We start from the raw sequence: 12,599 nt of genomic DNA, 5'->3' as shown, positions 1-12,599 counted from the left end.
AAATCATTTATTATTATTCATAATAATAATCACTTAGAATAATGCTGGAAAATTTGCAGTTTTTTAAAAAATTTTCCACTTTTTAATTAGATGGAGGTAATAATTAATGCAATTTACCGAATATAATTGCTTAAACAAATTATTTTTTATAATAATCTTATCCATATTGATGCTCGTGATTTTTCTTAAATTTTTAATTATGCTTTGGGTTTTTAGTTATGAAAAAAATAATAAATAAAAATTGAATATAATTACATTTTAAACAAACTCTTTCTTTTTTGTGAAAATATTTTTCTGAAATAAAACAGATACTTAGATTATTCCTCAAATTTTGGATATGTATCACATTAAATCTAAATTGATCTTGAAGTAGTAACTGAGAGCCTTTTTGTTTGAATCTAGATTAATATTAATATTTACTATTTGTTCCTAACTAAAAGGTCAAAGAAAAGCTGAAATTTCAGAAAAAAACGTAACTTCTTAAGATTATTCAAAGAGAATATTTTTATAAATAATAATAAATGCTTTAAATAAATATTTATGTGGAATTTAATTATTTCCTCTCTCTAAAAGAAAAGTTAAAAAATTCGAGAAAAAAAGGCTACTTTCTAACTCTAAGAGAACATTTCTATAAACAATAATAAATGGTTGGGAACATTTATTTTAAAAAAATTGCATAATGATATTAATCAGCCCAAAAAAGAGAAATTAAATGATTCTCATATAAAAAAAGGCAACGATTATGATCTTGAAATTTTTGTACCACATTATAATTTCCAAACTTTTTCATACTTTCAAAGATTTAGAATATTTAAATTTACAAAAAATACACACTGCCGTAGCCGGTAAAAAAATTCGTTACTGGTAACAAAAAAAAGTATGTCTTATTTTATTAGTTTAATTTAAAAATTTGAAGATTCCAAAATTAAAAAAAATGTATAACATTTTAAGAAATTTTTTTCTTTCATCTAAATCTGGACGATTTAGAAATTTTAGAAGCTTGGAAATGATTTAAGAAAATTTTTAATCTTGAGAACAATTTTTAAGATTTCGATAAAAAAAAGCTTCCTAAGCATATCAAAGCAAAAATACTAAATTTTTCAAGGTTACAAAATTTGGGCAAAAAGTGTAGTTAGTTTAAGTTCAGGTTTTATAAAGATTAAAAAATAATTAAAAATTTGAAAAGATATCATAAAATAAAAGCAAAATGTCAATTTTTCAAGAATTTGAACAAAAAGTTTAGAAGCTTTTTAATAACTTTGAAAGTTATCAGGAAAAAATCCTTAAACTCCTAGGATGATTTAAAATAATTTTTATTTTGAATAATTATTTTAAGAGAATATTTAACAAGTCTTTTTAAAATTTCCAAAAATGGAAATTTAAATTTTAAAAGATTCGAAAATAATTTAAATTTTCACAAAGTTAAAAAAACAATAAAAACAAAAGATAGATTCTTGAAGATTCGGAAAAACCTATTTAAGAATTTTGAAAGATTTCATGAAAATGTAAATTATTTTATTGATATTCCTGGGAACATTTCAAATAATTTTTTCTTAAGAAAATTAAAATTTGAGAAAATATTCAAAAATATTTCAAAACATTTTGAAAGATTTTCAAAATAATTGAAATTAAAAATTAAGAATAATTCAAATCCTCTTAAAATAAATTCAGAAATTTTAAGGGTTTTAAAAAGATTCGAAAATAATTTAAATCCATAGAAAAATTCAAACAATTTTTAAGAATATTGAAAGGTTTTAAGAGATTACAATTTTTTTTAAAGATTCCTGAAAAAATGTGAAATAATATTTTATTAATGAAAAAAATTAATTTTAAGAGAAAATTGACAAAGATTTAAAAACATTCTAAATAATTTCCGAACATTTCAAAAAAGAGTGTAGATTATTTTAAAGAAAAAATGGTTTTCTGTCGCAAACTTACAAAATTCTAGAAAAAAAATGAGCAAGTTTAAAAGTTATTTAGAAGTTTTACAAATATTTAGAAATAATTTAAAAAACGAATCTAGATTTCTGAAGATTTCATATACTTTAGAAGCTTTTGAAGAATTATAAAAAGTTTCAAGAGGATAAACAATTTTTCTTAAGAATACTAGGACAGTTTTTAATGATATTTTATTCTGAAAAATTAATTTTTCAATGTTTAAAGAAATGTAGGCATAATTCGAATCATTTTAAGAGAATTTGAGATATTTTCTAAGTTTCTAAATGATTTTAAAATAATTTAAATATCGAGTAAAATTCGAAAAATTTAAAAGAAAATGTAGATCTTTGCAGATTTTTAAAAAAGAAGTTTTTTTTAAAAGAATTTTGAAAGATTCTGAAAGAACATTCTAAATGATTTCCTAAAATTTCGAAAAGAGTGTAGATCAGTTTAATGAAAAAATATTTACTTTTGCAAGATTACAAAATGGGAGAAAAGAATCAAATAAGTTTAAAATTTATTTAGAAGCTTAAAAAATGTTTAGACATAATTTAAAAACGGAATATAGATTTCTGAACATTTAAAATTAAAATTTAGAAGCTTTGTAAGAATTATGAAAAGTTTCAAGAGAGTAAGAAATTTTTCTTAAGAATACTAGGAAAATCTTCTATGCTTTTTTATTCTTGAAAATTAATTTTAAGAGAATATTTTAAAACATTTCTAAAGATTTCCAAAATTATCGAAAAAGAAAAATAGAAGATTTTAAAGTAACTTTTTAAAAAATATATCAAGGTTTAAAGAAATGTAGGAATAATTTCAAAATTCTTAAAAAGCTTTGTTTTTAAAAATCTTCAATAATCTACATTTTCTTTTAATTTTTTTCTTATTTTTCTCCAGATTTAAATAAGAAAAAAATTAAAAGAAAATGTAGATCATTGAAGATTTTTAAAAGCAAAGCTTTTTAAGAATTTTGAAATGTTTCAAGAGACTGACACAAATTTGTAAGATTCCTGGATAATTTTGTAATCATATTTTATAAAATACAAAAAAAATAATTTTAAGAGAAAATTGACCAAAATTTAAAAACATTGGAATTGTTTTCGTAAAACTTTGAGAAAAGTATAGATGATTTTAAAGCAAAATTGTTCATTTTTGTAAAATTACAAAATTTTAGAAAAAGAAACGGGTAAGTTTAAAAGTCATTTAAAAGTTTTAAAAAGATTTACAAATGATTCAAAAATAAAATGTAGATTTTAGAAGAATTAAAACAAAAATATGAAACATTTTAAGGGAATAAAAAAATTTTCTTTGGAATACCAGGAAAATTTAGAATATTTTATTCTAAAAGATTAATCTTAAGAGAATATTTAAAAAGATTTTAAACAAAAGTTTTTAAAAGATTAAAAATAACTTGAGCCTGGAGAAGATTTCGAAATGTGTTTAAAGAAATATAGATTTTGGAAGAATTTGTAAAAAGAAGATGTTTAAGAATTTTGAAAGATTTGAAAAGAATAAAAAAAATCTTACGACTCCTGAAAACAAGTGAAATAATTTTGTATTTAAAAAATGAATTTTAACGAAAAATTTATAAAGATGTAAAAACATTACAAATGATATTCCTAAAATTGTTAAAAAAATAGCAGAATAATTTTAAGCAAATTTTATACTTTTGCAGGATTATAAAATTATAGAAAAAAATCGAGTAGGCCTATAAAGATATTTAAAAGTTAAAAAAATAATTCCAAATTTAAAACAAATATAGATTTTTGAAGATTTCGAACAAATATGTAGTAGTTTTTAAAAGAATTTTGTATGGTTTCAAAAAAATAAAAAAAATTTGATTTTCCATAGTAGAAAATTAATTCTAAGAGAATATTTTTAAACTTTTTAAGACATTTCGAAAGATTTCGAAAATTTTCAAAGACAAATCTGGAAAGCTTTGAAGCAATTTTAAAGATTAAAAACAATTTACCATTTGAAAAGATTTAAAACATTTGTAAACAAAATGATGATTTTCAAGAAACTTCCAGAGAATATTTGAAAAAAAAATTCCAAAATTTTCAAAGAAGAATCTGGAAGTTTTAAGGTGATTCAATTTTTTTCTTAAATTATAGACAAAATTTTAGTAAGTTTATTATTTATCCACTCAAAATGAAAAACTAAACGTTTTTAAAAGTATTTCAATTTCAGAAAGACTGAAAAGACATTGAAAGCAGTCTTATGTCTAATTTTGGAAATTGAGGACACTTTTATATTTTTGCAGGAACACGTCACTATCGCGAAATGTAAGCTAGATTTTAACTTCTCATTTCTAAACAAAAACAACTAAAATAAACCGAAAATTTAAAAAAATATCTTTAATAAGCGCAAGGAATTCAACCTTCCAACAGTTTCACAGTTTTTAAAATTATTTTCCATCGAAAACGTACCTAATAAATTAATTAAAAATTATTCACAAATATAACATTAATTACTGATTACAAATCCTCCATATCTTCCCGCTGCTCGAAACTTCCAATCACGTGCATTATAGACATTTCTCGTACTTCAATCATCCACCTTTGCAAAAGAGACTCCAAGGTCTCGGCATTGGCCTGAAAAAAAAACATTTTTAATTACAAAAATAGCCAACAATTTTAATCTGGATGTCTACTCAAACCAGGAAATAAATTCCCTGACAATTTCAGGTTTTTTCCAGAATTTCATTTTTCAGTCTTTTTAAATTTCTGAATATGTAAGACCTATTTTTTCATTTGAAAAAGTAACTTTAATTCAATTAATACATACAATTTAGAAAGGTCGGATATAAAAAAAAACTAATAAAATAATTAAACGTTTCCGGACTTTGTCCCAGAAATCCACGAATTTGAATAATAATTTAAAGACAATTTTATTTTATCTTTTTATATTTTAAATCCAGTTATAAAGTTAGTTATTAACTAAGATGATTTTTTTTACAAAATAGTTATATTTTTAACTAATATGATAAATCTTCAACAAAAATAGTTGAATTAAAAAAAACACACAAATCATCAACTAAAGGAGACTATTTTGTTAAAAATTCATTTTTTTAAATGAAAATTAGATTTTCTAACTGAAAATTTAATTATTCCAGAATATTTATTTCCTTGATCGAAAATTATGGTATTTTGTTGAAAATTTGTTTCTTCTTGTTGTCGTTTTTTTTTCATTCTTGAATATTATTTTTTTGTCGATGATTTTTTTTGGGTTAAAAATTTATTTTTTGCTTAAAGATTCATCATCCTAGTATTCATATTTTCGTTTAGAAATTCAACTATTTTCTTTGCTTCTACATTAATTTTTTCAATTGAAAACTTAACTATTCCATTTTTAACGAACATTAGTTATTTCTACAATTTGTCCCAAAAGTCCAGGTCAAATTTTCAGTCAAAAAATTTATTAACCAAGATAAAAATAATTTTCAATAAAATAGTTCAATGTTCAACTGATATGATGAATTTTCAACAGAAATAGTTGAATTTTAAACGAAATACAGAAATTTTCAACTGAAGATGAATTTTCAACCAAAAATTGAATAGCTAAATTTTTAGTTGATAAAATTAATTTTCAACCCAAAACAAAACGAATTTCCAAAAAAAACAGTTAACGTTTTAACTGGAATAATAAAATTTTTAGTAAAAAAAATATTATTTTCAACCCACAAAAAAAAAATATTTTCCAAAGAATAGATAAATTTGCACCCAAAGAGAAGAATTCTCAATTAAAATGATGAATCTGAACCCAAACAGATTAGTTCTCAACGAAAAATATAATAGTAGATATTTGAACCGAAAAAAATCTTAATTTCAAATAAAGCAGTTGAATTCAACCAAAAAATAGGAATTTTCCGCGAAGAAATATTTTCCAGCCAACAGAGAGACATTTTTTTTTATCAAACTGTGTAATTTTTAAGCAGAAAGTGAATTTTCAATCGAGAAGATTAATTTTCTACCAAAAAGAACTAAATTTCAACAAAACTTATTAATCTGAACCAGATACCGTTAACGTTTCAATCAAAAATTACATTTAAAAAAATTAATATTTTCCACAAATAATATAATAATAAATAATATAATAAAATATATATATTATATATTCTTACATAATATATGAAGAATTATTATTATTAATTTCAAATGAAGCAGTTGCATTCAACTTCAAATCGGAATTTTCAACAAGAAATATTTTCCAGTCATGAGAGAAAGTTTTTTAACCAATTTTTTTAATTTTCAAGCAAAAAATGAATTTCTACCAAAAAAAGAAGAAATTTCAACGAGAAAAGCTTGTTTTAAAGCCAAAAATTAAATAATACAATTTTCAGTTAAATTTTAAGTAAAAAAAATAATTTTCTGCCAAAGAAAAAAAGGAATTTTCAAAAAAAAGCTCATCCTTCAACCAAACAGATAAATTTTCAACTAGAATTATTAATATTTATCCAGTCATGAGAGAAATTTTTTAACCAAACTGTTTAATTTTTAAGAAAAAAAATGAATTTCCAACCAAGAAGATTAATTTTCTACCAAAAAGAACGAATTTTAAACCAGATAGTTGAATTTTCAACTAAAAACTGTAAATGTTCAACAAAAAATAGAATTTGCAACTAAAATGTTGAATCATTAACTAGAATAATTGAATGTTGAACGAAGAAGATTAATTTGTACCAAAAAGACGAATCTTTAATTGAAAAATTGAATAATTCAATTTTCAGGTAAAAATTAATGTTCTAAGAATGAAATGAATTTTTAACTAAAATTATGGAATATTCAATTGGAATAAATAGATTTTCCATTACAAAAAAATAGTTTTTTAACAAAAAATACTAATTTTCAAAAAACATTTACATTTTCAACCAGAATAATTCAATTTTAAGTAAAACTGATTACTTTTCTGCCAAAGAAAAAACGAATTATTGAAAAAAATAGCTCATTTTTCAACCAAAGAGATGATTTTTCAACTAAAATTATGAATATTTAACCAACGAAATTAATATTTAACTAAACAGTTAAAGTTTCAACCAAGTAATTTAATTTTTATTGAAATATGATGGATTCTGAATAAAAAAATGTGATGGTTAATATTTTCAACTAAAAAAGATCTTAATTTCAAATGAAGCAGTTGAATTCGACCAAAAAATACGAATTTTCAAAGAAGAAATATTTTCCAGTCAAGAGAGAGAAATTTTTTTAAGCAAACTGATGAATTTTTAAGTAAAAAATGAATTTCCAATCGAGAAGATTAATTTTATATCAAAATGGATAAATTTTCAACCAAATATTTGAATTTTTAACTAAAAAGATCAATTTTCAACCTTAAATTGAATAGTTAAATTTTCAGTTAAAAAATTATTGATTAACCAAGATGAAACAGAATTGTCAAGAAAATGGTTAAATTTTTAACCGAAGTGATGAATTTTTAACTAGCATCATGAATTCCTAACAGAAATTGTTAAATTTCAAACAAAATACATGTATTTTCATCTAAAGAAGATAACTTCTCAACCAAAAATAGAATACTTACATTTTTAGTTTTAAAAAATTAATTTTGAACAAAAAAATCAAAACGAATTTTTGACTAAAAAAAGATTTTTTAGTCAAGAGACAGATGAAATTTCCATCAAATTGTTGAATTTTTAATCAAAACATTGAATTGTTACCAAAATACACGAATTTTCAAGTAAATAGAAGCTCTTTCGCGCGAGACCCACTGATTTACTTGTAATTATTCTATTTGGAAACGAAGTTCAAGAAAATACCACGAATCATTTTTACTTTAATAACTTCTATTTATACACAACTTCGCATGGGTACCATATGCGACGAAAGACCGAGTTGTGTACTCGAATTTTGAAAACCCGATTAAACTCGGGAGGTGGTGTTCTGCAGTTGTCCTCTCATCTGACCGAATATTTAGACAAATGCGAGTAGTTCGAGCCAATTCGTATGTACAATACCTTAGTCAAAAACTGACCCTATTCATTAGAAAATAGCCAAATTCTAAATTTTGTATGAAACTTCTTACAATAATTAACAATTCTGGCAAATGTAACAAATAACTTAGAAAAGAGTCATCACAAAGAAAACCTTAATTAACTTCGTAAAAAAATTTAAATAATACCCCAACTCTCCATCTTTCTATGAAAATTGTTTGTATGATTGATAATGATTATATATTCACAAAGTAACATGGCAAATGACCATCGAAAGACACTCTTAGTTCATTCCGTAAACAAATTACGCCTCTTCCTTGAAAAATAGCCAAGTTATAAATATTTTGATAAACATTTTTTAAATAATTAATAATTGTAGATTTTCAAACCATCAGAGAAAAACATCATCAGAAAGATATTCCTGGTTAACTATGGTGAAAAATGAAGCGTACTCGTAGAAAGAAAACCAAAGTCTTATTTTTTCAATTGAAATTCTTTCAATAATTAATAGTTCTTGTTAATTTACAAAGAAAAATAGAAAAGAGTCATCGGATAGACATTTTTAATTGACTCCGTAAACAAATTTACTTGTAGAAAAAAGGGCAAATTCTTAATTTTTCAAATCAAATTGTTTAAATAATTAATAGTTCTTCTCAATTTGCAAAGCAATATAGAAAAGATTCATCGGATAGGCATTCTTAGTTGACTCCGTAAACAAATTTACTTGTAGAAAAAAGGGTAAACTCTTCATTTTTAAATTAAAGTCGTTTAAATAATCATTAGTTCTTGTAAATTTACAAACCAACATAGAAAAGAGTCATTGGATAGACATTCTTAGTTGAGTTCGAAAACCAATGTATTCGTAGGATTAAGGCCAAACTTTTAACTTTTTAATTGATATTGTTTAAATAATTAATAGTTCTTATAAATTTAGAAAGTAACATAGAAAAGAATCATCCGGTAGACATTCTTAGTTGACTTCGAAAACAAATTGATTGGTAGAATAAAGGCAAAACTCTTAATTTTTAAATTAAAATTGTTTAAATAATTAATAGTTCTTGTCAATTTGAAAAGCAAGATAGAAAACAGTCATAGGATAGACATTGTCATTTGACTCCGTAAACAAATTGATTCGTAGGATAAAGACAAAAACTCTTAATTTTAAAATTAAAATTGTTTAAATAAAAATAGTTCCTGTAAATTTACAAAGCAACCTAGAAAAAATTCATCGGACAGACATTCTTAGTTGAGTGCGTAAACAAATATACTTGTAGGAAAAAGGGTAAACGCTTCATTTTTAAATTAAAATTGTTTAAATAATTAATAGTTCTTATAAATTTACAAAGGAACATAGAAAAGAGTCATCGGGTAGATATTCTTAGTTGACTCCGTAACTAGATTTACTTGTAGAAAAAAGTTTACTTTTAATTTTTAAATTAAAATGGTTGAAATAATTTATAGTTCTTTTGTAAAGCAACATATAAAAGAGCGTGTTGACTCCGTGAACAAATTCACTCGTATAAATTAAACGTATTCTTTAAAGAAGGGCCATTTATGAAAATTGTTTAAGCAGTTACAATGTTTGAAGATTAAATAAATGCTAAAAGCCATAAACGAGCTCCACTCGAATTCGGCATGATCGTTGTAACTTTATCGCTAGGAATGTTTACATCCAATAATGTGAACAGATCCCTCGAACGTGCCTGTTTCATTTTTCTATCACTCTATGGGAAGCAGCGACCTGCTTTCAACTACAGAATATTTGAATTTTCATTTTAAAATATAAATTTTCAACCAAAAAATAGAATAATTAAATTTTCAGTTAAAAAATTAATTTTCATACAAAACGATACAAATTTCCATCAAAATAATTTAATTTTCAATAAAACAGATGAATTTTTAACGAAACCGTTGCGTTTTTAACTAAAAAAGATATAATACCAAGAAATATTTTCCAGGCAAGAAAGAGAAAAAAAATTAAACCAAATTGTTGAATTTTCAAGCTAAAAAGACGAAAATTTCAGAAAACAAATGAATTTTCCATAAAAAATTTGATTTTTTAACAAAAAAAAAGTTCAATTTCAACCAAATAGTTGAATTTCATTAAAAAATAATTGGGTTTCCAACCGAATTCTTGTGTATTAAAATCAAAAAGATGAATTTTCTTCAAAACAGTTCAATTCACGACCAAAAAATATCAATTCTCAACAAAAGATTTAATTCTGAATCAGTAATATAAGGCTACTTTCACAAAAGAAAAAACATTTTTATTTAATTTTATATTGCGAATAAAAAAATTTAAGCATATTGTCCAAAAAATTCCCTGGATTTTTCAGGGTTTTCCAGGAATATAAAAATTCCCTGACTTACTTCATCCGAACTATGCTCCGTAAAATTCAGTTTTTCGTACATTTTCTTAACGTCCAATAACAAATATTGTCTTCCTACTTTCACAATCCAAAGAGAGGGTTTCAATGGCCCTATCACGACATTTTCCTGTAGACTCCTTGGCCTAAAATAATGACAAAAATGTGGTATTTAATTCAAAATTTGTCTTTTTTTTTAATTTTACAAATATTTTCGAAACATGCTTTGGAAATTTACCTGTAGAATTTCTCAGTTACTTTTTCTTTGTTGATTTCTACAGTGACGGTAGTTCTCATTTTCATAGTTTCGTCTTTCTTACAAATAGTTGATTTGTTTTTATATCTCATATTTTCTAGCATAGTCATAAGTCTCTTCTTATTTTTTTCCGATTCCTTTTTTTCTTTCTTTGCCTTCAGGTCTTTCATTTCATCCTGTTTTATTTTTGCACTCGCTATTTCCTGATAGTGGGCCTTTTTCTCTGCTGACATTTCTTTCCAGCGATTTGTGAGCAAAGCCGCAATTTGTGGCACAGACATTTCTGGATTTTCTTTTACCACTTTAAAGGGGGAAAAAATGGTGTTTTGAAACTATTTTATGCGAATTACTTTTAAGCAAAATTAATGTTAAATATTTACATACACTGAGATCTGACTTGTGAAAAAAATATGTTGAATCCGGTTAGAGTGTTTGGTCTAAGTTCTTTTTCTTTCAAAACAGGGATTTTTACATCAACGCCATTCTGAAAAATAACGTTTTAAGTATCCTATTAGGAAAATTCTATTACTTGCGCAAGGATGAGTTTTGAAATTGTAGACCCTCATTTCCTTTATTACGTAAATTTTTTATATTTTTTGTTCAATATGTGGAAAATTTATTGGTTATTTTCACTGCAAACGAGATTTTTAAATATGTTAAGGCATTTCAAAATATTTGAAAGACTTTTAGGGATTTCAAGGGATTACAAAAGTTTTAAGGCATTTTTTAAATATTCAAAAGGATTTTTAAAGATTTCGGAAATTTGAAGAAATTATCTAGTAAAGTTTCAGAGAGAATATCAACTTTTCCAAGGCATTTTACAAGATTTTAAGTGACTTCAGGGTGAGGATTTCAAATTGCAGGTAATTTCATTACACTAAAAAATATCAATGTTTAACAAAAATTGCGTTGTTCAGCTTTTAGTTAAAAAAATTAATTTTCAACGAACAATAACGAATTTTCAAGAAAATAGTTCAATTTTCAACCTCAGTGATGAATTTTCAACAAAGAAAATTAATTTCTATCGAGAAGATGAATTTTGACTCAAATGATGAATTTTTTACAACAATAGTTAAATTTTTTACGAAAGAGCTGAATTTTTAACCAAGAAGATTAATTTCTACCAAAAAGGTGAATTTTCAACTAAAAGATCATTTTCCAACCAAAGATTCAATAATTAAATTTTTATTCAAACAATGAATGTTCAACCAAAGAGACAAATTTTTAACTAGCATTACGGAATATTGAACTGCAATAATAGCTACATTTTCTTTTCAAATAAATAATAATTTTCAACCAAAGAAGAAATAAATTTCGAACATAATAGTTAAATATTTGAAAAAAATACCTTTTCATCTAAATAAGAAAGAAGTTTTCGATCAAATAGCTCATATTTAAACAAAACAAATGAATTTTTTATTAAAATTATGAATCTTCAATACAAAAAATTAATTTTTAACAATAGAGTTAAAATTTCAAATATGTAATTTTCTCTTCCAACCTAAATGATCAATTTTCAACTGAAATGATCAATATTTAACTGGAATACTTGAATTTTTAACCCGAAAGAAGAATTTTTCAACAAAAAGATTAACCTGCAAAAAAGATAATTCTCTACCAAAAAAAATAGATTTTTAATAAAATATGTGAATTTTCAATTTAAAAAGATAAATTTTCATTTAAATTGTTAAATTTTGAACAAAAAACAATCAAGGATTTCAGTGAGTTTAAAGAATTTCAGGAATGCAGAACATTAAAAGAATTAAGAATATTCGGGATCTCAGGAAATTCAATGAATTTAAAGAATTCAAGGAATTCAGAGAATTTAGACAATTTCAGAGAATTAAGGAAATTGAGAGAATTTTATAAATTTCAGAGCATCGAGGGAATTTAAGCAATTCTTTTAATTGAAGAAATAAAAACTAAACTAAACTGAAAAGATAAATTTTCAACCAAAAATTCAATAGTTACATTTTCGGTTAAAAAAATTGATTGATCAGTCAAGATAAAAAGCATTTCCAACAAAATGGTGATATTTTAAACCGAAGTGATGAATTTTTAACCATAAAATTTTAATTTTCAACTAAGAAAA

General features: G+C 23.5%; 1 protein-coding gene across 2 annotated transcripts in view; it reads right to left on the bottom strand.

Annotated features, from left to right (window-relative positions):
* Window positions 1-4,348: 4,348 nt before the first annotated feature.
* Window positions 4,349-12,599, bottom strand: part of LOC117167215 (mismatch repair endonuclease PMS2-like) — a 31,402-nt gene continuing 23,151 nt past the window's right edge. For both annotated transcript variants that reach the window (XM_033351976.1, XM_033351975.1), the window contains exons 11-14: window positions 10,892-10,991; window positions 10,490-10,808; window positions 10,256-10,397; window positions 4,349-4,532 (exon numbers count right to left, since the gene is read on the bottom strand). In XM_033351976.1, coding sequence (XP_033207867.1) covers window positions 4,416-4,532; window positions 10,256-10,397; window positions 10,490-10,808; window positions 10,892-10,991 — 678 coding nt within the window. In that variant the 3' untranslated portion in view covers window positions 4,349-4,415. The remainder of the gene's footprint in view (window positions 4,533-10,255; window positions 10,398-10,489; window positions 10,809-10,891; window positions 10,992-12,599) is intronic.

Source organism: Belonocnema kinseyi, chromosome 2 (assembly GCF_010883055.1).
Source record: "Belonocnema kinseyi isolate 2016_QV_RU_SX_M_011 chromosome 2, B_treatae_v1, whole genome shotgun sequence".
In the NCBI taxonomy this organism is placed as follows: domain Eukaryota; kingdom Metazoa; phylum Arthropoda; class Insecta; order Hymenoptera; family Cynipidae; genus Belonocnema; species Belonocnema kinseyi.
This window is presented reverse-complemented; position numbering and strand designations above follow the sequence as displayed.